The sequence below is a fragment of the Bombina bombina genome, chromosome 5, assembly GCF_027579735.1.
Source record: "Bombina bombina isolate aBomBom1 chromosome 5, aBomBom1.pri, whole genome shotgun sequence".
Classification (NCBI taxonomy): Eukaryota; Metazoa; Chordata; class Amphibia; order Anura; family Bombinatoridae; genus Bombina; species Bombina bombina.
Genome location: NC_069503.1, coordinates 420,879,085 through 420,906,872, shown reverse-complemented (window position 1 = coordinate 420,906,872; position 27,788 = coordinate 420,879,085). Strand labels below are relative to the sequence as shown.

The following is a 27,788-nucleotide window of genomic DNA, read 5'->3' as shown; positions in this document are numbered from 1 at the left end:
TTATATTAAATCTGGTGATTTGGAACTATGCTTTTCATGATATAGTGCCAAGCTTGTTGTTTACACCTTGCCCCTAGATTGATGGGAGTTATTTAAATTGATGTGCACTATTATCTGTTTGCACAATTATTAGCGTATTGCTTGCTATTGCTGATTATATGTACTGTATAAATAAATGTGTAAGGCTTTGTCCTGTTAATGATATACAGTCCTTAGCACTTTTGATCTTGTTTTTTATTGTTTTCTTATATTTTTAATAAATTGTGATAATATGTACCAGATTCAACCTCAATAATTCGTTATTTTTAGAGCGGACTAGATATTTCCCCTAACATTATAGCTGGTTATTTACCATTGCATATAGATATTCAAGATATTTTTATGTTAGAATGAAGTCAAGGGTTACTTTATAGAGAGGTCCCTTGCCAAGGTAGAAAACACTTAGCATTGGTGAAGAGCTAACAAAGATAAATATCCCACTTTGGTGAAATTGGCCAAACCCCTACTTATACACCTCAACAGCCTTTTCTCTGCTGCAGGAAATATAGCTGCAAACAGAGAACCAGCCTTAGCCAGAAGCATGTGGACATGTTGAGATTTTTGAATTTCAATGCAAAGTTTCTGAAATAGTGAATAACAGAATGTTAATAACAGTGATAGTCTAACTCTTTCTAGTTCTACCTCTTTTCAAACAGTTTGTGGTTTTCTTTTGTTTAATTATAAAACTGTGCTCTGCTGCTTAAAAATTGAAGAAACAGTTGTGTTAATGTAAAGTTTTAGTCTGAAGTTTATATTTGTAACACTCATTATGTGGATTTTATTTAAAACATAGAAAACTATTATAGATTCTCTTTTTATCCGATTAGTCGATTAATCGAAAAAATAATCGGCCGATTAATCGATTATGAAAATAATCGTTAGTTGCAGCCCTATTGATTAGAAAATGTTGACTGTTCCCGCTCTGTTGGATTTCCGAATTCTTTGCACCACTTTAAATGTAACTATTAAATATTTGTAAAGTAAACAAAAAAACGGAGAACTAGACTGTGTATTTAGCGATGAATAGGAGGTTAGCATAACAGTGTTTTTAGTTCCAACTCTCAAAATAGTGTTTCCTCTGCAGTGTGTTGAGTAACTATTAATATGAAACTGAAGTGCTATTATCTGTTCTCAAAAAATAATACAAATGGTCTATTCATGAGAACATAGTCATGTGATGTGATACTGATCCTATTGTTATCAACAGCGTCTTTATATAGTAAAAGATCATGGATCCATTAAAGCTACAGACTTGCAAATAAACCTGTTTTTGTTCGTAATTATAGGTAAACAATATCAATATTTTATTATAAACAGCTTTAAACGGCCTCTACTTTGTTACAGCATGTAATTTTAAGACTTTTGACCCTGCACTACTGTGTGTTTAATCCCCACAAAAGGGATTAAACACACAGTAGAAGTACCACTTGGGACCCGCTGAGCACTGCTGGTCACAAACAGAAACCACCAATAATCACTGATTAGAAATGATAGTTATACAGCTGAGCCATACGACTAATGCTGTTGATTGGATGAGCAGCGGTTTCCAATTGGGACTTTTTCTTTGCGGGGGTTAAACACACACTAGTGCAGGGCTCATAGTTTCCAAATTACATGCTCTAAGAAATTATAGCATGTCATTTTTCAACTAATATCGCCCTTTAATTTATACTGTCACTCTCAAGCACTGATTTTTAAACCTGCACTCAGGCCTCTAACAGGTCACATTTTGGGTATATCTGAACTGGAGCACAGGTGAAATAATCAGCTGATTAGTAAACATAGTTATTTTACCTGCTCTCATCCAAGGTAATCCTGAAAACCTGGCCTGTTGGGGAGGCCTGAGGACAGGTTTGAAAACCAGTGAGCTAGAGTCCCTAAAACTGACTGACAAAAACTACAGAACATCTGGTAGAAATCATATAAGAATATAGGTGAACAAATTTTGGGATCTGTCAATCTTTTCTGCCTAGAAGGTTTATGAGATGAGTAGGATAAATCAAATTGAATTTGAGACAGCTCTATTACTTACAGTAGGAAATAACTCTGGATATAAATTTAAAATACAGAAACTTTAGAGCTCCAGAATATTATTTGAATAAACCAGATGTGTCAGTGTCTCCCAGACCATGCATGTAAAACATAATGATCATATTAATCTTATGTGTTCGCTAAGGTTTCATAAAATGCTTTACTACATAAGGCACCATTTTCACAATGGGTAACATTTGCCATTTATGCAAATGAGGGACATGAAAATCCCTTTCATAGCTCAGATAAAGCAAGTTTAAAAGACTTTTCAGTTTATTATTTATTATCGGCTCAGTAATGTGCATGTTTCTGGAACACCATACGGCAGCAGTATTTGTCATAATATACACATTGCAAATTCTGTCCCCATATAGTGTTATAAACGTGCACACTCCTAAGCATATCTAACGATACAAAAATAACATGTACATTCAATAGTGAAAGCAAATTGGAGAAAACGGTATGCACTGTCTGAATCACAAAAGTCTAGTTTTGAATTTAATATCCCTTTAAAGGGACATAAAAGCTTGAAATAATCATCACTTGATTGTTTTAAAAGAAGGCAAGCATTTGCAGATATGTGAACAATAAATGAAGGTTAAAGAAGCAGTATACACTAATTTGCATATGACTGCATTTAATAAACAACTATAAAGAAGAATATGCACAGATATTGATATAAAAATCCAGTATAAAACCTTTTTAAAAATAGGCTTAGAAGCTCTCAATTTAGCACTGTTGATGAGGCTAGGCTGGGACACCCAGTGAAAGCGGCTGGGAAAAGCAGGAAGAGCAGACACTCTACTCTCCCCTCTACCCTGCATATGAAAAGACAGATGAGGCAAACAGGAACCTGTAGACATCAGTATACATCTGACACTGTGGGGCTTGGTTAAGAGTCTGAAAATCAGCACAATGTTATTTAAAAATAAACAAAACTATACATTGTTACAAAACCATTCCCAGATGGGCTATTATAAATGGATCATCAACAAAACATTTATGCAAAGAAAAATCTAGTGTACAATCTACCTTTAATGCTTATAACTTTATATGGATGTGACCTGCTGCAAAAAACGTGACATCACTAGCACCCTCAGAATTGGTAGCAGACAAATGCGCCTGCATGTAATCTGCAGCCGTATCACTGTGGGTTAAATCATTTGAATTTTCAATTAGTCAACACTTAAAGGGACAGTAACATTACATGTGCACACTGTTCAGAAGCTTGCAGTGTGTCACAGCCTTGAATGTTAAAAATTAGCCCACCCACCATTAAATGAGTTTTAAAGGTAACGTCTACTCCAGATTTTTAATTGTTTAAAAAGATAAAATTACCCATGTTGAATAACCAACACAGTTATATTCATATACTTTTTACCTCTGTGATTACCTCATATCTAAGTCTCTACAGACTGCCCCCTTATTTCAATTATTTTGACTGACTTGAAGTTTAGGCAATCAGTGCTGACTCATATGTAACTCTACGGGCATGAGCACAATGTTATCTATATGACCCACATGAGCTAGGGCTGTCTAGCTGTGAAAAACTGTCAAAATGCAGGAGGCATTCAAGGGCTTAGAAATTAAATTAGCATATGAGCCTACCTAGGTTTAGCTCACAACAAATAATATCAAGACAACAAAGCATATTTGATTATAAAAGTAAATTGGAAAGTTGTTTAAAATTGCATGCCCTATCTGACTCATGGAAGTTAAATTGAACTTGACTGAAAATCTGGTGTACAAAAAGCAGAGTCCAACAGGGAAGGTACTGTAAAATGTATGGACAATCAAATTGACGTGTAAAACCTACAGCAATTTTACAGATGAATAGTTATTAGGAAAATGTGAACTCTCTCATTTACCTCATGTGCTGAGTTAATTAAAACAAACTTTTTTTTTTTCAGAGAGGGAGGGCAGAAAAAAAAAACGGAATGAAGCTGCATATAAATACAAATAATACTGAAGCCATTTAATAAAACATGCTGTAGTGCTACCTTGGGGACCATCTACTCTCACATCAAGAAATGGTAAGCATGTTTGACCTCCCACGCCGCCACCTTGAGTTTGAGCTTGAGACTAAAATCTCTGATGAGGGCATGGGGGTTTCTGTCGGATAAGGTCAGAAACCCCACTATTTGGGAGACAAGGTGGAAAGCTGGCCTCCAGCTTTATAAACCCCTCACAACACACTATAGAAGCCTCTTGGGAGACCCTTCACTCACTAAGACGAGACATATGACCTCATGGGAGACGGAACTAAGAGTATCATACACAACTTTAGAATGGACCAAAGCCATTACAATGACCAAAGCGACACTACACTGTACAACGATGTATGAACTCTACTTTAAAATCATTACTAGGTGGCACCTTGTCCCGACCAAATTACAGACCCTATACCCTGACCACCCTCCCAACTGCTGGAGAGATTGTGGTGAAGTGGGTACCCCGCTCCATATATGGTGGTCATGCCCCAGACTTAAACCGCTCTGGTCTAACTAGACTTACCAGAATTTGCCGGCCCTCCTACATTTGGGGTTAGAGAAATTACCTACCCATAAGAGATCCCTTCTCCTCTACTTGCTGACCTCAGTTAAAATGCTGAAAAAGGTGCTTCCCCCGAGGTGGCAGGGTGTAGTAGAATACCTGAATTATGTTAAGTCCATGGAGGACTATGTTTTCAGAGTAAAGAACCAGTCAGCAGCATTTAGTCACATCTGGGAACCCTGGGAGAAGTTTCTCTTGCAACATAAACACTAGGAAGTCCAGAGGCTAGCAAAACTGAAGTAAGTAACCCCAGAAGCAGGCGCTGGACGCCCCGGCCAGGGGACCCCAGTGTCCTAAAGGGGGGCCCTGGTTTGGTTCGGAAGCCCTTTCTCCCCCTTCCATTAATGATCCCCTTCCCTTTCTCCTTTCCCCTTCTTTCTTCCCTCCACTCTCCCCTCCGCCCCTTTCCTCCTCCTTTTTCTCATCTTTACCCTTTCCCTCTTATATAACTCCCTTGCCCTGCAAGTGTACTTTATCTCTAAAGGAATCATTACTATAATGCCCGTTTGTGTGTGTTTATGTTTGTCTTCAAGTTTATTTGCATATGTTTACCAAGACAAGCAATAACCTTAACCTTAACCTTTTTCTATTGTATATTATGTTGATATTATGTACTACCCATGTAAGATGAATATGGAAATTGATTGACTGTATTGTTACACCTTTTGTTTAAAATAAAAATTATATGAAAAAAAACATGCTGTAGTGGAACAATAAATACTGTATACTTGAGTGCTAGGGTGCCAATTATATATATATATATATATATATATATATATATATATATATATATATATATATATATATATATATATATATATATATATATATATATCACGATTCACATAGTGTTTGACTGCTGGTACACATAATAAATGAAAATGATGTCTGGTTTATTTCATAACAGCCCTTGCATGTTCCACACAAACACAAAAAAAAAAAAACAATAATCAGAAAAAAAAGGAAGCAAGCCTGCGTTTCCCCTCTATTTAGCCTCACCTCTTCCCCTATGCGCCCCCCTCCCATTACAATGAAAGTACAAACCCAAAGCAGCTGAACTTTAAACAAAAATGTGTTTATAAAGCAGTATGGTAAACTAATAATAAACGTTAATAAAGATACTATAACCCCTTATTTGCCAAACAGGACCTACAACAAACACATTTCCCTCTTCGGCAGCCAACAGGTTAAAATATGACAAGTAATTGCAGAAAACATTTCTAGAAAGAGCAGCCGAATAGATTATGAAAGTTTTTTTAATCAACATTGAGTAACTACTAACTAGAGAGCGCACGTGACTTAGCGCATCTGGTTTTGTCACAGTTACAAATGTTCTATTAACTCATTATTGCCACTAGTGCTGTACACAAGGCTAACGACTACTAACCATCTGACATATCTTCAGTATAGCCGCGTAAGACCTGCAGTAACCTCTGTCCAATAAGCCCGGGCTTCCCATTGGGACGTTGCTGCTGCTGGTAGTGGTCTGGATGACGGTGACATTGCGAGGCATATTGCGGTACCTCAGTGCCTGTACCCCTCTAGAGAACTTTCACTGCCCGGCCTTGCTGGTGTAGCTGGCTGGTGGGATGAGAGGCTGTGACCTGTGGCAGTAAGAGCTCCGCCCGAGGTGGGGTCTCACACTCTGACTATACCCACCCACTCAAAAAGCAGGAAATATAAATAATTGATGCTCTATTTAGATATAACAGCGTAATGTCATTTTAGTAATATGTTGCTTCAGCAATGTAATAACCCACCTTACCTTGATCCAAGTAATCGTTTTTTTTTTTTTTTAATAATTTCCCAAACTAATAAAATAAACCAAGTCTGACAAAGAAAGTTACCAATTGCACACAACCAGCAATATTTTAAATAACATCCTTTGTCATATGTTTTTATAGCTTATGACTTTTTCAGTACTCAGAATGAATGCAATATTATGTCCCATAGAGGCCAAGCTATAGGTTTGTTTCTCAAGTGCAACAATTAGTCTGTATTACACCAATAAAAAAAGACCATGTCACAAAAACCATATAGAAGATTCAAATGTCACGTTCCTTATAACTGTTTATCCATGATTAAATGGAAAGTAAAAACCTTGCATTTTTTATATAAAATGTTTGTTTGTTTACACATGAAACAATTTTACTGTATATTATTTTCATAATTTATTTTTCCTGTTTCATGTAATTCAGCTCTTACATTTGAGCAATTTCTAATTCTCAGAACTTGAAATGCACCTTGCTGACCTATCAAGACTAACCCTGCTACATATATGTTCATTATTGCATTATTTTTTTATAACAGTGGCTATCATCCTTGTCTGTAAGCTAAAGCCCAGATGTGTTCCTCCAAATAAGGAAAATGGGGAGCGGAGTTGGGCTATTTAAAAATAATTGCAGTAAAAAGAATTTGTTTGAAAAACATTAAGACTTGACTAATATTTTATATCAACAAAACAGAAATGTCTTGTAAGGAGTTTACTGTCCCTTTAAGCATATGGGAAATCCTTTGTATTGTTTTCGTGTGTTTTTGTGTGGAGGTGACACTTCCACTGCTTTTTTGAAGAGCAATTCAACACAATGCTGCTGCCTAGAGTGTGAAATATTGCAAGTTTCCTGCAACAATACACAAGTCTGGGGAAATGTTGCAGACGAATAAATATGTATGTTATTTCTCCATTAATCTTTTAGTCTGAATAATAGACACTTGACTGCATTTCATGTTTGTCAATATATTTGTTTTCGAATAAGGCTGGCAGTGTTTTTTTTTTTGTTTTTTTAAGACTGAATAAATTAATTGTTCCAATTCATTCTAAATTAATAAATGTTTTTCTTAAAACAACAACAAAAGAAAGAAAAATTACACTGTACAGGAACATTTAAAATGCTGTTTAAAGCTGTAAAGGAAGGTGTTTCAGCTCCACATGAAGACAGTATGAATCAAAGAATGTATACAGGAAGGCAAGATAATAGAATCACTGATCTCAGTATTTTACTTAAAGGGACAGTCAACACCAGAATTTTTGTTGTTTAAAAAGAAAGATAATCCCTTTATTACCCATTCCCCAGTTTTGAATATCTAACAATGTTATAGAAATACACTTTTTACCTCTGTGATTACCTTGTATCTAAGCCTCTGCAAACTGCCCCCTTATTTCAATTCTTTTGACAGACTTGCATTTTAGCCAATCAGTGCTATCTCCAGGGTAACTTCACATGCATGAGCTCAATGTTATCTATATGAAACACATGAACTAATGCCCTCTAGTGGTCAAAATGCATTCAGATTAAAGTGAAAGTCAATCCTAGCGTTGTACAAACACTAGGATTTACTATTGAAACAAATAAAGGGGACTTTCATTCATGAAATATAAGATACTTCATGTAGAAAGCTCCTTTATTTGATTCAATCAATCACCGTTTTAGCTGCTACAGCAGCCCACGGCTAAAAATGTTTTTTGCTAAGAGGTGACGTTTTCACCTCTTAGCCAATAGCCGTGTGGTAAATCCTGCTTGGCGCCCATGGGAGCCGGATTTACTGCAACGCTATTGGCTAAGAGGTGAAAACATCACCTCTTAACCAAAAATTTTTTTAGCCGTGGGTTGCTGTACCAGGTAAAAACGGTGATTGGTTTAAACAAATAAAGGAGCTTTTTACATGAAGTATCTTATACTTCATGAATGAAAGTCCCCTTTGTTTGTTTCAATAGTCAATCCTAGCATTTGTACAACGCTAGAATTGACTTTCACTTTAAAGGCAGTCTTCAAGTTATTTGCAGAGTTATTTGCCAATAGATTCCTCTGTGCATCAGGCGTAAATGGCATAAAAATGTCATAGCACTGAAAGAGTGATTTATTAAAGGGCCATTATAGTGATCTAGCGCCCAATAATAAAAAGTTTGCCACCAAAAATGTAAAAACCACATTTAGCCTCACAGGGACAGTCTTGGTGCAATTGTAAACAAAAATTGTCTCTATGAGTAGTGAGCTGTCTCCCATAGAAAAAATGAGAGCTCTCTGCTATATAAAAGTTTGCAATGGAGGGAGAACCCGGCATATTTTTAAACTTTAATATTACACATAATACAAATTAAATGATGCTGTTTTTCAATGCGCTGTACCTTAAATATGTTATTTTAGTATGCATAGGATTTCCTTTCAGAGTAATTAGTGTTTTGAGTATTTTGATAAAAGCGAGAAAAAACTAAAATTTGTAGGGTCGAAACGCTTAGATAATTACGCTGGTATTTGAGAGACAATTTTATAAATGCACATGGAACACATATTTTGTACTTGTATTTACAAATTTCTATGTTTTTTTGTACATCCATTGTACTTATTTATGATCTATGCTGTGCATTTTAATACAAGTTATTCCTATATACACATTTTACGTTTTTGATAAAATACAATTTTTGGCAAAAATGTTTTTTATTTGAACTATTTTTGATGCACCTTAACAATACATTTTTTTACCTGTGTATTTTTTGTGTGAATGGTTCAATTATTTGTTTTGTATGATTTTTAATTTACGATTTTCATTGTGCACTTTTGCAATGTATGCATCTCCTTCCCATACAATAATGCAGTATACGCCCCTTAGCAAGACACCCTTTTTTAAGGTTAAAAAGATGCTTTAAAGAATTCCAGCAGGGAAATAGAAGTACTGGCGAACATTCTTAAATAATCTCGTCAGCCCAGAGACCTTTAGATGATGAGACCCTAAACGACATGCTCTAATTTGTAATTTTATCACAACAGTTAAAGTGAATGTCAATTTTTCATGTTTGTCTAATCTAGTTTTGTAGAGATTCCTCAGATTAAGCATACCGCTGCAAGAAATTTTTAATAAAATCTTTATTTTCTTTTTTATGTTATATATAGAATATCGCTCATTCACTTACCCGCTCCTCCCACTCACTGATTCCTAATTTTCATCCATATTACGTAAACAGCGGTCCCACCCGCTGTTTACATATAGGCACTGCGCGCTCCCGTGTCTATTTTCCCTTGCGCATGCGTTACTCCTGTTTACGCTGTATAACAACATAGTATTCATTGAATGAGTCTATTCAATGAAAACTATCGTTGTGAGTGGCGTAGGACAGGATCTCCAAAAAGAATTTCAATCAAGCCAATTTCTAACCCAAAAATATTGAGTGTAAGTCAATTTATAAGCTGAAATGTCTATTACTTTGCAACCGCCATATAATTGTATTCCAAACGCTAAAACTATAATGTTTGCTAATACTAGAATAACATACATTTTCAGCCTCCATTATTGCTAATGTACAATGTAATATACCCCGTGTTTGCTACTATTGCGCATGCGCGAAATGTGCATGAGCTTACAATAGATTAGCTCTGCACCGAAGACGACCGCATGCGCAATAAGGACATATTACGTCATGATAAGAGGGTGGGTCCACCCGTGGTTAGAGCCGTTATTGGCTATTAAGACGTCTATCAAAAAGGACAGCAACAGAGCGCGAATGCCGGGAGGAGGATGATTTAGCCGCAAATTGATATAACATAATGAAAATAAAGGTATCCATTTGAAATCTTTAAATTTGATGAATGAAACTCAAGTTTTTTATTGATAACTGTTACACTGCTGTTTAGACCAAAGGCTGACTTTACATTCACTTTAAAGTCCCTTCTATCTCTAGTCAGTAATTTAATTAAACTGCCGAAGGGGTTCTATAGTCAGCCTCCATATCCAGTAGGACTTCACAAGAGGGTAAATACCTTGATCAGATGATTCTCATCCTCACTAGGTCCTTGGTACTATTTTGATGTGCACGGGGGGCTCATTGTAATGGTTGCCAGTCTCCACAGATGTATATTCAGAGTCCTCCACTCAATTCAGCGATCAGGGTTGGCTACATCCCCTCTTGCAATGTAAAAGCTACGTTCGTTTCACCCACGCTATACTGGGTTTCTTCTAGCTTCATTGTGTCCTCTCCTGAACTATTCCATCACACACACACCAATTCCTTCTCTGCACTATTCAATTACAACACACACATTTCCTCACCTGCACTATTTCATCACAACACACACACTAATTTCTTCTCTGCACTATTCAATCACAACAGACACACTAATTTCTTCTCTGCACTATTCAATCACAACACACACACTAATTTCTTCTCTGCACTATTCAATCACAACAGACACACACACTTCCTCCCTGCACTATTCCATCACAACAAACACACACTGACTAATTCCTTCTCTGCACTATTCAGTCACAAACCATACCCTATTCCTCCCCCGCACTATTCCATCACAACACACACACTAATTCCTTCTCTACACTATTAAATCACAACAACAGACACACACACTTCCTCCCTGCACTCTTCATTACAACACACACACTAATTCCTCCCCTGCACTATTCCATCACAACACACACTATTCCATCTGACAACTTTTGTCCTGGAGGGCAAGTACAACCTGGTAGCCCAGGAACAGCAACTCACACTCCTTTCAAATTTTATATTTGATAGTTAATAAAATATGGGAAGCGATATAGGAAATCAAAGTAAGGGAGGTTTAAAATAGCATTTTAATCCCTACCTTCAGCACCTCATTCTGTTTCTTTGTGTAAAGCATGGAAGATTTTATCACATTTTAGTAAATATTTTTTGTTATCAATTATAAAGAAATTAAAGTGTTTTTCACTCACTAGTTACACGGATACTGTATATGAACACAATGCAGACTTCAGTTTGGGGAGGGGCCTCGCAGACAAGCGCCAGCGTATCGTCCGACAGACAAGGACAAAATTAAGTTACCTCAGCCCTCCATGCCGAAGCTCCATTGCTTGGAAGCGAGAACCCAAGCTTGGAGGAAAGCACAGATGAGTCATAAGTCAGGAGCGTAGGAGTGCGGCCTTGTCGCTAAGGCATTACAGGGTACCTCCTGGGAACATCTACTCACTATAAGGTGCATAAACCGGACCACAGTGAGCCAAGAGGGGAACCCCACACATCCGATGGTATGCACCGCCCGCAGCTGTAGACGGAGGGTGAGAGACCCGGTCACACAGTCAGAGGAGCGAAGGTGATGCAATGAGGTCAAGATGGGTCCATGTGGGCTGACAGGAATACTGCCGTGTGAGAGGGCAGTGAACGCCTAAGAGTGTTACCTGTCTTGCATGGTTCCTTAATGGAAGGTTGTCAGAGTTTCACCCTGCTTTGTTTGCTATTTGCTGCTGGCTGCCATTTTACTCACCTCTCTCACTGAATCTGCTGCAGATTGTGTAACGTTACTCACTCACCTATGCGCCCTCTTATGGCCAAACTGGTGAACATCATCAGTATGAAACATGTTGCAGTCCAAGAATTATAATGCCATCACTTATTATTTAAAGGGCATCTTTTCAGTATGCTTTTGCCCTTGCGTTTGCTCAGACTTCTTTGTGAGTTCCTGTGTTCCAGTTCCTGTGTATTACCTGGCTTGGTTGACGTCCCTTCTGGTTCCTGATACCTGGCTTGTTCCTGATTCTGCTGTTCTCTTTGTTCCTGACTCCAGCCCGTCTGACTACTCGCTTTGGCTCCTGACCCGACTCATCTGACTACCAGCTCTGGTTTTGACTCCTGGCTTGTCATTTTGCTTTTAGACTCTTTATTATTTTTTTGTTATTAATAAAGGTGTGATTATTTTTGCATTTCAGTCTGATTCCTGGTAACCTGACATTACTCAAGGGCCATGAATCCTGACGGTGCTAATAATTTACCTTCACCCTCCATCAATTGCAGGATGGATGAACAGGATCACCACTTGGATCAATTTGCATTAGCCCTGCAAACCCTTCTGACTCGCACTACACATTTGGATCAGAGTGTCCCACAAGTTATGGCTGCTCCTGTTTCCACTGCTGCACCTAGTCCTACCAGGAGCATGTCCGGTTCTGCACCTCTACCTCGCGATATGGAGGCGATCCTATTTAGTGCAGAGGGTTTTTGAACCAGGTGGGCATTTACTTTGAGATGTTACCTCAGGTGTTTCTCTCTGACAGAGCTAAGGTGGGATTTCTCATCTCTTTACTCTCTGACACGGCTCTTGCTTGGGCTAATCCCTTGTGGGAGACTAATGAACCAGTGATTTCTAATTACCCTGAATTTGTGGCCTCCTTTTGAAGCATATTTGATGTTCCGGCTCGTTCCTCCTCTGCTGCCAAAGGACTCATGTCCATTCAGCAAGATACGAGATCTGTTGCTCAGTATGCCATTGAGTTCCGTACACTTGCCGCAGAGGTAGGTTGGAACAATGAAGCCCTTGTTGCCGCCTTCTTTCATGGACTCTCTGATGCGATTAAAGACAAAGTTGCTGTCAGAGATTTACCAGAGGATCTCAAGGCTTTGGTGTCTTTTTTAATCCTAATTGACAGAGTCAGTGAGAGGCTTTCTTTTAAGGAGTGCTTGCGGAAGCCTTCTGTCCAGTTGTCTCCTACGTCTTTAATCTCCCTCTCCTCCCATACCTCCTGGTCCCGAGTCACCAGGTACTGCTGAGCCGATGCAGTTGGGATTCATGCATCTCCCCACGGCGGAGAGGGCCCCCTTTTAAAGTCTTGTCCTACACGGCAAGAAAACGCCCCCACCTAAGGTTCTGTCAGGGGCAGACCTTGGGTGGTTTATCATCATTCCCGGAACCGCTAAAGGAGAAACCTTTAAAAAGGTTTAAACCTCCTCTTAAACTCCTTTAAAATTCCTGCATAGTCACCCAGGCTCTTGTTGACTCCAGTGCTGTGGACTATTTCATTGACCGTGCTTTTGTATCACTGCACTCCATTCCTGTATTGCCACAGTCCATTCCGCTTGCTATTGAGGCCATTGATAGCAGGCCCCTTCAAACCGCACTTGTTACTCACGAAACCGCTCCGTTATGCATGGCTGTTTGGGGCTCTCCATTTTGAAACCCTCCATTTCCAGGTGATAAACTCTCCGCATTTTCCGGTTGTTCTGGGTTATCCCTGGCTCCAAAAGCACAATTAAGAACAATGAAGTTTATCTTTAGTTGCAAAAACTTCTTCTTAGTTTATTTTATTTCCAAACAGGATCAAAGAAGAACACGAAGTTTCAGGGCCAATGCCCCTTAATCATGTGATAAAATGGCACACACAACACACCTGATTAAAAAGGCATCTACCTGGGAATTTAACCCTTACATACTAAATAGCAGCTTGCCAAACATTTATAGCACCATCTTGTGACCAAACAGGTAGTTGTGCTTATAAAAAACACAGCTATGAAGCCTCATAGAAAAAAACATATCAAAAATACAATATTCATACATAAAATTATTATTCATATTGTACAGATATTACTTAAATACAGCACATATAGGAAAAATTACAGTTACAGAAATGTTCATATAAAAAAAAAATTTACAACAGATTCTTGGCAAAAAGAGGTTATGGACCAAAACCCTATTCATAATACCAACAGGGATATGAACTTGCTTCAATATAGCAATGGGATACCTAATATACAAAAGAAGAAAACAGTTATAACAATACCTTACAATGCAATACAGACATACAATGTAGCAGATATTAGAAAACAATCTTGCAGGCAAAAAAACAACAACAATCAGATACTAAGTAAAAACTATTTTTTAATCGTTGGAATATTTAATAAAATACTGACCAATTGATTTCCCGATTCATCCCCTTTGGTTTCAAAGTATCCAACTTGAAAATCCAAAATGTTTCACGTTGTTTAAGTAATAGATCCCTATTACCACCACTTCTGGGGATCTTAACTTGTTCAATAATTTGAAACCGAAGTTGGTTAATCTGGTGACCAGCCAATAAAAAATGAGGGGCAACTGGTGCTGTGATTACTTTACATCTTATATTGCTCTTATGTTCAGTGATGCGGTCCCGAATGCGCCTAATGGGACTCACCCACATAGGCCCGCCAACATGGGCGTTTACATGCAATACTAATTATGTGGTGTATTTAATCAAAGTAATCCTTGTATTTAAATTAATGCCCAGTGTGGGGATGTAAAAAATATGGGCTTTTAATTATAGAGCTACAATTAATGTACCCCAAACAAGGGAAAACCCCCACATTTTTCTTGGTTATAAAACTCTGTTGATTATATTTGCCAGACCCAATGTCCGCCTTAATCAATACATCTCGTAAGTTTTTATTGCCTTTATAGGCAGGCATGGGGAACTGTCAAAATTCCTCTATGTTTGGATTGCATCTCTGTAGGATGCCCTAATGTTGGCAAATTATTTTAGATACAGCAGAGCTCTGTCTAGAAAAATCAGAGACAAATGTAATTCTTTTGTTGCCACATTTGGGGGATTTAGGTTTTAACAATGTTTCTCTCTGAGTAGGTAAAACCTCCTTGATAATATTGGAGATCAAGTCATTTGGGTATCCTCTCTGCAAAAAATGTATCACCCATCTCTAACAGTCTAATATGAGTTTTAGTTTCATCAGCCACAATTCGTTTTACCCGAAGCATCTGACTGCAGGGAAGTGATTTAAACAAAGAGGAATGGTGAGCACTGTCATAACTAAGAAGGCTGTTCCTATTGGTTTCTTTACTGAATAAATCAGTCTTGAAACCACAACCACCCTTAATTACAGAAACGTCAAGGAAATCAATCCTCACCTCACTGCTTGTCAATTTAAATTTAATCTTAGTTGTAGAATTATTCAAATCAGCAACAAAAGACTCAAGAGCTCCAACGTCGCCCAACCAAATCCCAAAGATATTGTCAATGTAGTACCACCAGGTGGCGCCACACTGATGAAACAGAAGATGTTCAAAAACATTTTTTTCCTCAAATGAGTTCATGTATATATTTGCATAATTTGGGGACGACATTAGAGCCCATTGCAGTCTCCTGCAACTGAAGATAGAACCTATCCTCGATTAGAAAGTAATTATTATACAAAATGACCTCAAGTAATTGCAAAATGAAATAAATCTGAGAGTTAGAGTAAGAACAAGCAGAATGCAAAGTATTACTCACAGCACCTAGGCCACTTGAGTAAGTGAAGTTTATAGACTTGTAACATCAAGACTAAATAAAATAAATTTATCAGTCTATAATTGTAAATTTTGTAATTTCACCAAAAAGTCATTTGTATCCTTAATAAAAGTACATGACTGCTCCACCAGGGGTTTAATATTTTATCCAAATATATAGCCACATTGGAAAAGACAGAGTTAGTTCCAGCCACAATAAGGCAACCTGGTGGAGCAGTCATGGACTTGTGAATTTTAGGTAAAATGTATAGAACTGGTGTTATTGGATCCTTGACCTGCAAAAAAGTGGCAGTTTTAGAGTTAACAACAGCATTGTTTAACACACTTTTTACTATAAATTTATCTACTTGCTCATTCGGAGCAATGGACTACCTGATATGGTACTATATACATTATTCATACCCAATTGCTGATAAACTTCATTCTTATAATCACATTTGTTTAGAACCACTGTGGCTCCGCCCTTATCAGCTGGCTTCAGGATAAGTTCATTGTTAGTTTTGAGGTTTTTTAAAGCTGCTTTATAACCAGATGTAAAATTAACAACTTTAGTTTTGCCCTTAAATTTCTGATGCGTTGTACGTACTGTAATGTACTGTAATTTATCAAGATCTGACAGTACCAGTTGTTCAAAAGTTTCCACACTAGAATGTGTATTTTGTGGATAAAAGCAAACTCTTATTACGTAAACCTAGATCCTTGATATCAAGGGATTTATTCACAGGTAAAGCACATTTATCAATACAAGAAGGCAAAATAACACTATTATAGATTTCATTAACCTTAAGATGTAAAGGCTGCTTATTTAAATCGATTTGTGAAATGTCCCCCAATGATGAATTAGCATGCCAAAGTTTTAACCTAATGTTACGGATAAAATGGTAAACATCCTTTCTTAAATTAAAGAAATCACAGTCAGTGAGGGGGGAAAGGACAAACCTTTCTGTAAGATTGCAGATTCCCTCTCACTCAGTGAATAGTCCAAGATATTAACCACTATGTCTTGTTGTGAGAGCGGGTTGCCCTGCGTGGTTGCATCTTGTCCGATGACTGTGTTTTTTGAAGCATCTTGTTGGGAGAAACAATGCTTGTGGCGGCCCAGCCGCCTGGGCTTCTTTCCCCCTCTCCTTGGGAAAAATCTGATGAGTCTGAACTATTGTTTGACGATCCGCCATGTCGTTGCATCTATTACTTAAACAACGTGAAACATTTTGGATTTTCAAGTTGGATACTTTCGAACAGAAGGGGATGAATAGGGAAATCAATTGGTCAGTATTTTATTAAATATTCCAACAATTAAAAAATAGTTTTTACTAAGTATCTGAGTGTTGTTGTTTTTTTGCCTGCAAGATTGTTTTCTAATATCTGCTACATTGTATGTTTGTATTGCATTGTAAGGTATTGTTCTAACTTTTTTTTCTTCTTTTGCATATATGAAAATTTCTGTAACTCCTTGTAATTTTTCCTATATGTGCTGTATTTAAGTAATATCTGTACAATATGAATAATAATTTTATGTATGAACATTGTATTTTTTATCACAAGATGGCGCTATAAATGTTTGGCAAGCTACTATTTAATATGTAAGGGTTAAATTCCCACGTAGATGCCTATTTATTCAGGTGTGTTGTGTGAGCCATTTTATCACATGATTAAGGGGCATTGGCCCCGAAACGTCGTGTTTTTCTTTGATCCTGTTTGGAAGAAGTTTTTGCAACTAAAGAGAATCTCCATTGTTCTTATTTGATATATATTGAGAGCTTGGCAGTAGCTCTTGGCGATTTTCCCCTTTGGGACTTGTGTGCTGGACGCTACTTTGCTTCCAAAAGCACAATCCCAGTCTCGACTGGCGTAGTTCTGAAATTTTGTCTTGGCATCCGCAATGTATTTCTACTTGCCTTCGGAAACAAGTCAAAATCCTGTGCACTTCTTCGATATCTCAATTACCAGAGGAGTACAGAGAGTTACTAGACGTTTTTGACAAGATGCATGCCGTTACGTTGCCTCCTCACTGGTCTTACGATTGTGCCATAGACCTGCAACCCGGAGCCATTCCTCCTTGGGGCCGGGTTTACCCTCTGTTGCGAAGAATTGTGCTATGGAGGAGTATGTTGACAATGCTCTGTTGCGGGGGATCATCCGCAAATCCTGCTCTCCTGCAGGTGCTGGCTTCTTCTTCATGAAGAAAAAGGGTGGCGAGTTAAGACCAAGCATCGATTATAGGGGTCTTAATCGTCTTAGCATTAAGAATGCTTATACTATTCCGCTCATTACAGAACTCTTTGATCGCCTCAAGGGAGCTACGGTCTTTTCTAAACTTGATTTGAGAGGAGCGTACAATCTCGTTAGGATCAAGGAGGGCCACGAATGGAAAACAGCATTTAACACCAGGAGTGGGCATTATGAACATCTTGTAATGCCATTTGGCCTATGTAATGCTCCTGCTGTTTTCCAGGAATTTATTAATGATATCCTACGAGATATGTTGCAACAGTGTGTTGTGGTGTACTTCATACACTCACCCACACTTGAGGCTCATTGTTCTTATGTTACGCGGGTTCTTCAGAGACTACGTGAGAATGGCCTGTTTTGTAAACTCGAGAAATGTGAGTTCCATCAGACTCAAGTAACCTTCCTAGGCTATGTAATCTCTGTTGCATGGTTCTCCATGGATCCTGACAAGTTGTCTGCAGTTCTGCAGTGGCCTCGCCCAGTTGGTCTTTGGTCTATTCAATGTTTTCTGGGCTTCGACAATTACTATAGAAAGTTTATTAAAAACTTTTCTTCCTTGGTCAAACCTATCACAGACATGACCCGTAAAGACAATGATCCACTCCATTTGTCACCTACTGCCATTAAGGCCTTTGAGAGTCTTAAGACTGCCTTTGCTGCCCCTCCAGTTCTGGCTCATCCTAACCTTGTCCTACCTTTCATTCTTGAGGTTGATGCATCTGAGACTGGAGTAGGTGCCCTCTTGTCTCAATGTCCTACGCCTGACGGTTCCTTGCATCCGTGTGGTTTCTTCTCTAAGACATTGTCCCCAGCAGAGTGCAATTATGAAATTGATGACAGGGAATTACTGACCATAAATTTTGGCATTCAAGGAATGGAGGCACCTTCTCGAGGGTACTAGCGTACCAGTGCTCATTCTTACTGACCACAAGAATTTGACTTGTCTAACCAAAGCAAAATCGTTGTCGCCCCGACATGCCAGATGGGCACTATTTTTGTCTCGGTTTAATTATGTGGTCTCCTACCTGCCTGGTAGTAAGAATGTTAGGACTGATGCTCTCTTTTGGCAATTTTCGCCTCTGTCCAAGGAGGAGTCGATACCTACTCCAGTTATACCTCCTGACCATATTTAGGCCACCATACGTACTAATTTGACTTCCTGGCTGCACAAACCAATGCACCTCTTGAGAAACTTAGTGGTAAGTGCTTTGTACCTGAGAATCTTCGAACTAAACTATTGCACACTTAACACTAGCCGCAGGTCCCCCGGGCAAGAACCAAATAATTTGGTCTGTCACTTGTCAATTCTGGTGGCCAGGTCTTTGTTCTGATGTTGCTGCGTATGTTGCCTCCTGCTCAGTCTGTGCACAGAATAAGACTCCTCTGCGTCTTTCTGTGAGTCTTCTCCAACCTATTGCTAATGGTGAGCGTCCTTGGACACATCTTTCCATGGACTTCATTGTCGAGCTCCCTGTTTCCAATGGCAATACTGTTATCCTAATGGTGGTTGACCGTTTTTCCAAAATGTCACATTGCTTTCTCTTGAGCTTGCTTCAGTTTTTGCCCGGGAGGTCTTCCATTTACATGGGTTACCAAAGGAGATAGTCTCGGACCGGGGTAGTCAGTTTGTCTCCAGATTTTGGCCCCCTTTTTGTGCTCAAATGGGGATCCAGCTTTCCTTCTCCTCGACATATCACCCTCAATCTAATGGGGCTGCGGAACGGTCTAATCAAGCTCTGGAACAGTTCTTCTATTGCTATGTCTCAGATCATCACAATAATTAGTCTGAACTGTTACCATGGGCAGAGTTAGCTCGTAATAGTGCTATTAATGCTTCCTCCCAGTTATCCCTGTTCATGGCAAATTATGGGTTTCAACCATCCTTGTTGCCCGATTTATTCATGTCTCAGGGTATTCCGGCTTTGGAGGAGGATCTCCGACAACTCCGTGCCACGTAAGTGCAGATTCAGGATTGCCTTCATTGATTTATGCAGCGCCAAAAATTCCAGGGTGATTGTAGGCGTCTGCCCACGCCTTCCTACCAGGTTGGTGAGAGGGTTTGGCTGACCTCCCGCAACTTGAACCTTCGTGTGCCTTCCAATAACCTGGCTCCCCATTATGTTGGCCCTTTTTGAATACTCTGACGGGTCAATCCTGTTGCCTATGCTCTTGACCTTCCTCCTGCAATGCGCATCTCCAATGTTTTTCATGTCTCCCTCTTGAAACCATTGGTTTGTAATCGGTTTACCACTGTGTTGCTTCATCCCTGTCCTATCTCTGTTGACAACCATTAAGAATATGAAGTCTGCAACATTATTGACTCTTGTATGTCCAGGGGCCGCTTACAGTATTTGGTTCACTGGAGGGGTTACGGTCCGGAGGAGCGTTCATGGGTTCCCTCCTCTGATTTTCATGCTCCTGCCCTCCTCCGTGCCTTCCATGCCCGTTTCCCCAATAAGCCTTCACCCTGCTTTGTTTGCTATTTGCTGCTGGCTGCCATTTTACTCACCTCTCTCACTGAATCTGCTGCAGAGTGTGCAATGCTGCTCACTCACCTAGGCGCCCTCTTATGGCCAAACTGTGAACATCATCAGTGTGAGACAGGTTGCAGTCCCATAATTATGTCATCACTTATTATTTAAAGGGCCTCTGTTTAGTATGCTTTGCCCTTGCGTTTGCTCAGACATCTTTGTGAGTTCCTGTGTTCCAGTTCCTGTCTATTACCTGGCTTGGCTGACGTTCCTTCTGGTTCCTGATCCCTGGCTTGTTCCTGATTCTTTTCTCTTTGTTCCTGACTCCGGCTCGTCTGATTATCAGCTCTGGTTTTGACTCCTGGCTTGTCGTTTTGCTTTTGGACTCTTTATTATTTTTTTGTTATAATTATTAATGGTGTGATTATTTTTGCATTTCATATCTCAGTCTGATTCCTGGTAGCCTGACAAAGGTGTATTGCCTCCGCGATGTCTGTATCCAGCAAGTTGATGCCTTAGCAGGAACGATACGGCTATGAGAAGAGCCGGGCACATACAAAAGCTACACCTGTAGTTGTGGAAATTACTGAAGCACAGTGTCTATGCAAGTATAAAATATACACCTGCCTTTGTTTCTGTGTTTTCTTCCTCAACTCAAGCTGAGGTGTGTTTTTCAGTTAATGCGGTTGTCTTTAGCTGGATTACAAATGCCATGGCTATGACTTTGCTTCAAGGAACATATAATCGAAAATCCTGGAAGTAAAATCTTATTGCCTCTACCATATAAACGAGTGGCTTGTTAATAAAAATCATCCCAATAAAAGTGGAAAGAAAAAAAAAAAGAGGGGGGGGAATTGACTGCCTAATTGATAGCCATAAGATCTAAGTACAATCCTGGCCCTTTTCTCCCAGAGTTAAAACGGTCCCTGACTTTGTATGTTAATATGGGGAACTTAAATACTGAGAAGAGGAGACTCTTTGGCTGATCCATAAGTACAAAAGAGTTTTTTTCCTACTACCTGTATTCCTCTATACTTTGGAGAAAGAGAAGATATAAGAACATTTCTTTCTAAGTTACCATGGGTTGTAAAGGATATAAGTCCGCTGTTTTAGGAACTGATAACTGTTAACTGATTATTTGACTCAGACATTGTATGAATTATTCACAGCTGTTGCCATATATATTATTGCCCATCCCCCCTCCTAGTCTTTTTTATGTTTTAGCTTTTCTGCAGAATGTTCACTAATTTACACTGTTTTATTTATTTTTTTGCACAAAAGTTCAATACTAGGACTTAGGAAGAAAAAGGGATTTTCATCACACTTTTGTTGTAGTTACGGAATTGTATAATCACCTATATAATCAACGTGTCTAGTTGCAAAATATAGATGTCGACTTAAAGTGAATGTAAACTTTAATAAATTAGTGCCCGGTTTTTAAAAATACTTTTAAAAACAGGGACACTCATTCATGAAAGTTTACATTGCACTGTATTTTTACAAATACTTACCTTTCCCTTGTGCAAAGCCAGATCGCCGATCTGCCGCCCGCAGTTCCTCTGTACATACGTCACCAATGACGAAACCGGCTTCCTCCAATCATGGCTTTCCCCAAGAGCGTCCATCTCGTGAGGCCACGCCGTGATTTGAGGAAGCCGGTTTCATCATTGTTGTGTAAGTACAGCAGGAGAAGCAGCAGGGGATTGGCGATCCGTCTTTGAACAAGAGAAAGGTATTTGTAAAAATATGGTGCATTGTAAACTTTTATGAATGACAGTGCTCCAGTTTTTAATAGTATTTTTAAAAGCCGGGCTCTAATTCATGAAAATTTACATTCACTATAAATCATAATTCACAAATATATATATCTCATAAGCATATTGGTTACTTAGAGCACAATGTACTTCTCCTATCACTAGCACTCCTGGAGAGGCTATCCTCAAAGGGAGAGAAAAGCTAAGAATATTGACATGGAAAATAGTATAGATACACAGGTACCAATTTTGGCAAACCCAGAACAGCAACCCCTGATCAACCAGATTGCAGACCTGATTATTCCTAATTTTAATATACTTAAACATGAACTCTCAGGCCTCACCGATGAGGTAAGGCAGTTCACAATAAGACTCACTGAAGTAGAGTTAAGGGTCTCTGATCTGGAAGATCAGATGGGTATACAAGAGTCAATATCGAAAAATCAAGGGGATCTGATCAGAACACTACAACTGAGGCTGGAGGATTTAGAGGATCATTTCCGCAGAAACAATGTGAAAATTGTAGGTCTGCCTGAATCCATCCAGCTCCAGGATCTAGTGAAATTTGCTTCAGTAGAATTACCTCAAATATTAGGCCTTCAAATACCAGATAAGTCATTTGTATTAGAAAGTGTACACAGACTAGGTATAACTAGTAACAACCCTGATGGCATATCTCCCAGACCAGTAATGGTTAAATATCTACGCTTCCAAGATAAAATTTCTATTATGAGACAATACAGGAAAACTAATCCAGTAATGCTGGGTCAAGACGCTGCAGTCCTGGGCCTCACTCTGTCGCGATCTCACTAAAAATAGAGAGATTGCCCTATTTCTGCATGCCCCATGAGTAGGGCAGTGCAGAAATAGACGGGCAGAGTTACTGATGCAGAGAGGGCCTGATCGGACCTGTGTGGTGTTGAACGTTGGTGGTGTGGGAGGGTTAGGAGGCAGGCGGGTGGGCAGCTTATCGCTGGAAGGGGGTGGGACGGGTGGGACCGCTATGCTACAGAAGTGAGTGGGAAGGAAGGAGGGGGAAGCAGGAAGAGGGGCCTCCTATAGTGAAAAGGGGGGTAGAGGGTGGGAAAGCGATCTGGGAGGGGGGGCAGCTACATTACAGATTTTTTTTTTTAAATAAATAAAATTGATAGCAAACAGGGTACAGCTGCCAGTACATAAGATGGCAGCTAATAGGTAGGGGGGGGGGGTGTAGAGAGCTCTTTGGGGGGGGGATCAGGGAGGTTTTGGGGTAAGCGAGGATCCTATACTGCAGAAAATATATATATATAAATATAAAAATCCTTATATTTTCATACTGGCAGACTTTCTACCAGTAATTAAAATGGGGTGACCATTGAGGGGTGGGGGAGGGAAGAGAGCTGTTTGAGAAGGATCAGGGGGTGGGAAGTATCAGGTGGGAGGGTAATCTCTACACTAAAGCTAAAATGAACCTTACAAACTACCCAATTAATCTCTTCACTGCTGGGAATAATAAAAGTGTGGTGCGCAGCTGCAATTAGTGGCCTTCTAATTACCAAAAAGCAATGGCAAAGCCATATATGTCTGATATTTCTAAACAAAGGGGATCCCAGAGAAGCTTTTACAACCATGTGTGCCATGATTGCACAAGCGGTTTGTAAATAATTTCAGTGAGAAACCCAAACACCTAGATTACGAGTTTTGCATTAGGCTTAAAAAGCAGCGTTGGCCGGTCCTAACGCTGCTTTTTTACGCCTGCTGGTATTACGAGTCTTGAAGTTACAGGCTCACCGCTCACTTTTTTTGGCCAGACTTGGAAATACCGCAAATCAACTTACGTAAATTGCATATCCTCTTTTTTCAATGGGACTTGCATAGCGCCGGTATTACGAGTCTGCCAAAAAGTGAGGGGTAAACCCTCTCCTGTCAAGACTGGTACCGCATTTTAAAGTCAGTAGTTAAGCGTTTTACACTACAACGCCGTAGAATAAAACTCTTAACTAAAGTGCTAAAAAGTACACTAACACCCATAAACTACCTATTAACCCCTAAACTGAGGCCCTCCCGCATCGCAAACACTAATTTTAACCCCTAATCTGCCGAACCAGACATCGAATTCTATCAGCCAATCGGAATTAAGGTAGAAAAAATCCTTGTTCCAATCAGCCAATAGAATTCCAGCTCAATCCTATTGGCTGATTGGATCAGCCAATAGGATTGAACTTCAATCCTATTGGCTGATTGCATCAGCCAATAGGATTTTTTCTACCTTAATTCCGATTGGCTGATAGAATTCTATCAGCCAATCGGAATTGAAGGGACGCCATCTTGGATGACGTCATTTAAAGGGACCTTCATTCAGTGTTAGCCGTCAGATGAAGAGGATGCTCAGCGTCGGATGTCTTGAAGATGGACCCGCTCCGCGCCGGATAGATGAAGATAGAAGATGCCGTCTGGATGAAGACTTCTGCCCCTCTGGAGGACCACTTCGCCCGGCTTGGATGAAGACTTCTCCCGGCTTCGTTGAGGACTTCGGCCCGGTTGGATGAAGAATTCTCCCGGTAAGGTGACCTTCAAGGGGTTAGTGTTAGTTTTTTTTAAGGGGGTATAGGGTTGGTTTTAGAGTAGGGTTGGTTGTGTAGGTGGTGGGTTTTAATGTTGGGGGGGATTTGTAATTTTTTTTACAGGTAAAAGAGCTGATTACTTTGGGGCAATGCCCCGCAAAAGGCCCTTTTAAGGGCTATTTGTAATTTTAGGGTAAGGTAGGGCTTTTTTTATTTTGGGGGGGCATTTTTATTTTGTTAGGGGGATTAGATTAGATGTAATTAGTTTAAAAATCTTGTAATTTGTTTATTATTTTCTGTAATTTAGTGTTTTGTTTTTTTTGTACTTTAGCTAATTTTATTTAATTGTATTTAATTTAGGGAATTAATTTAATTGTAGTGTAGTGTTAGGTGTTAGTGTAACTTAGGTTAGGTTTTATTATTATTATTATTTACAGGTAAATTTGTCATTATTTTAGCTAGGTAGTTATTAAATAGTTAATAACTATTTAATAACTATTCTACCTAGTTAAAATAAATACAAACTTGCCTGTAAAATAAAAATAAATCCTAAGCTAGATACAATGTAACTATCAGTTATATTGTAGCTAGCTTAGGGTTTATTTTATAGGTAAGTTAATGGGTGTTAGGGTTAGACTTAGGTTTAGGGGTTAATAAGTGTAGGTAGGTGGCAGCGACATTGGGGCGGCAGATTAGGGGTTAATAAATATAATGTAGGTGGCGGCGATGTTGGGGGCGGCAGATTAGGGGTTAATAAGTGTAAGATTAGGGGTGTTTAGACTCGTGTTTCATGTTAGGGTGTTAGATGTAAACATAAATTTTATTTCCCCATAGGAATCAATGGGGCTGCGTTAAGGAGTTTTATGCTGCTTTTTTGCAGGTGTTAGACTTTTTTTCAGCCGGCTCTCCCCGTTGATGCCTATGGGGAAATCGTGCACGAGCACGCACAACCAGCTCACCGCTAAAGTAAGAAGCTGGTATTGTAGTGCGGTAATGAGCAAAATTTTGCTCAACGCTCACTTCTTGTCTGGCTTGTAAAAACCCGTAATACCAGCGCTGTCTGTAAGTGAGCGGTGAGCATAAACTGCTCGTTAGCACCGCACAGCCTCTAACGCAAAACTCGTAATCTAGGTGAAAGTTTGTAAAAAAAAGTTAACATTTTTTTATTTGATCACATTTGGCGGTGAAATGGTGGCATGAAATATGCAAAAATGGGCCTAGATAAATACTTTGGGTAGTCTGCTAAAAAAAATATATAGTTTTGATAGGTAAATATAAAAAGGCTCTATTTCTGTTTAAATGAAATAATAGCAAAAATGCTAAAAATGATCTGGTCTTATAGGAAAGTTTTAGTCTGAAATACCCGGTCCTTAAGGGGCTAAGAAACTTGTTGATACAAACTAACTAGAACCAGGAGGCATAGATAATCCTATAATATAAAAGGCCAAGTGTGTTTGTCCGAAGCTGTCATGCGCAGTAGAGACAGCGCAAGGACAAACACACCTGGCCTTACACAAACTAACTGTCCTGATCTGCTGTCCAGAGGGAGTGGACGGGGCCGGGCATGGTGGGCGTGGTGGGGGGCATGGTCTGTAGAGAGAGTGCACAAAAGAAGGACAGAGAGACAGAGCAAAAGAGGTGGGAGAAAGAGCACAAAAGAGAGGGGGGGGGGAGAGCACAAAAGAGAGGGGGGGGGAGAGCACAAAAGAGAGGGGGGGGGGGGAGAGCACAAAAGAGAGGGGGGGGGAGAGCACAAAAGAGAGGGGGGAAGAGCACAAAAGAGAGAGGGGGAAGAGCACAAAAGAGAGGGCGGAAAGAGCACAAAAGAGAGGGGGGAAAGAGCACAAAAGAGTGGGGGGGAGAGCACAGAAGATAGAGGGGGGAAGAGCACAAAAGAGAGGAGGGGGAAGAGCACAAAAGAGAGGAGGGGGGAAGAGCACAAAAGAGAGGAGGGGGAAGAGCACAAAAGAGAGGGGGGGGGAAGAGCACAAAAGAGAGGGGGGAAAGAGCACAAAAGAGAGGGGGAAGAGCTCCAAAGAGAGGGGGCAGAAAGAGCACAAAAAAGAGGGGGAGAAAGAGCACAAAAGAGAGGGGGGAGAAAGAGCACAAAAGAAAGGGGGAGAAATACCACAAAAGAGAGGGGAGAGAAATACCACAAAAGAGAGGGAGGAGAAAGAGCACAAAAGAGAGAGGGGAGAGAGAGCACAAAAGAGAGAGAGCACAAAAGAGAGGGGGGAGAAAGAGCACAAAAGAGAGGGGGGAGAGAGCACAAAAGAGAGGGGGAGAGAGAGGACAAAAGAGGGGGCAGAGAGAGAGCACAAAAAAGAAGGGGATAAATAGAGAGGGAGCACACAAGAGAGAGGGTCAGAGAGAGAGAGGAAGGGGTGGGACCGCTGTACTGAAAAAAAAATGGCCCGTGTACACAGGTTTTAGGACTGGTATTACATACAATAGGATATTACATAGAACCTGTTATGCTTAAAAATGTTTTTTTTCCCTGTAATTTGTACGTATTTTAGTTGGGTTGGGGTGTTTTTTTTGTTTTGTTTTTCTCCCTTCCCTGCCCTGTCTACTATGTTGAGTCTACTTCTACTCCGGAAATGTTGATTTTTTTTTCTTGGAACGTTGGGGGAATAACTTCCCCAGCTAAAAGGAGTATTATTTTGAAAACAACTAAAGCAAGCCACACACCAGATGTGATACTTCTACAAGAAATCCACCTAAATGATAAAAAAATACCCAAACTGAAATGCAAATGGATGGGAGTAGTAGCTACCCCCTGTCTGAAACGTAAGAGAGGCGTTGCCTTCCTCTTCTCGAATAGTATATACTATTTTATCACAAGAATTAGATAAGGGGGGGCAGATATATTATAGATGAATTAGAGTGTAATGGTAATGGTACTATATGTCATCTGTAATGTGTATGGTCCAAATTACCTAGACCCAGATTTCTGGGATATTCTATATACCAAACTCTTTCCACATATAAATAAATATGTAACATGATGATTTGCCCCTAAATAGATAGGAAAAGGGTAGGAAGTACTCCTTACTAGAGGGTAAAAAATGTTTACATTTTTATTAATAAGTTAAACTTACGAGACATTTGGAGAATCAAAAACCCACATAGGAG

At 39.5% G+C, this 27,788-nt stretch overlaps 1 protein-coding gene across 1 annotated transcript in view; it reads right to left on the bottom strand.

Annotated features, from left to right (window-relative positions):
- The window catches only part of CMTM7 (CKLF like MARVEL transmembrane domain containing 7), a 177,088-nt gene extending 170,873 nt beyond the window's left edge, over positions 1 to 6,215 (bottom strand). Inside the window, exon 1 of the mRNA XM_053714255.1 lies at positions 6,011 to 6,215. Within this exon, the coding sequence (XP_053570230.1) occupies positions 6,011 to 6,136 (126 nt within the window). The 5' untranslated portion in view covers positions 6,137 to 6,215. The remainder of the gene's footprint in view (positions 1 to 6,010) is intronic.
- Between the last annotated feature and the right edge of the window lie 21,573 nt (positions 6,216 to 27,788).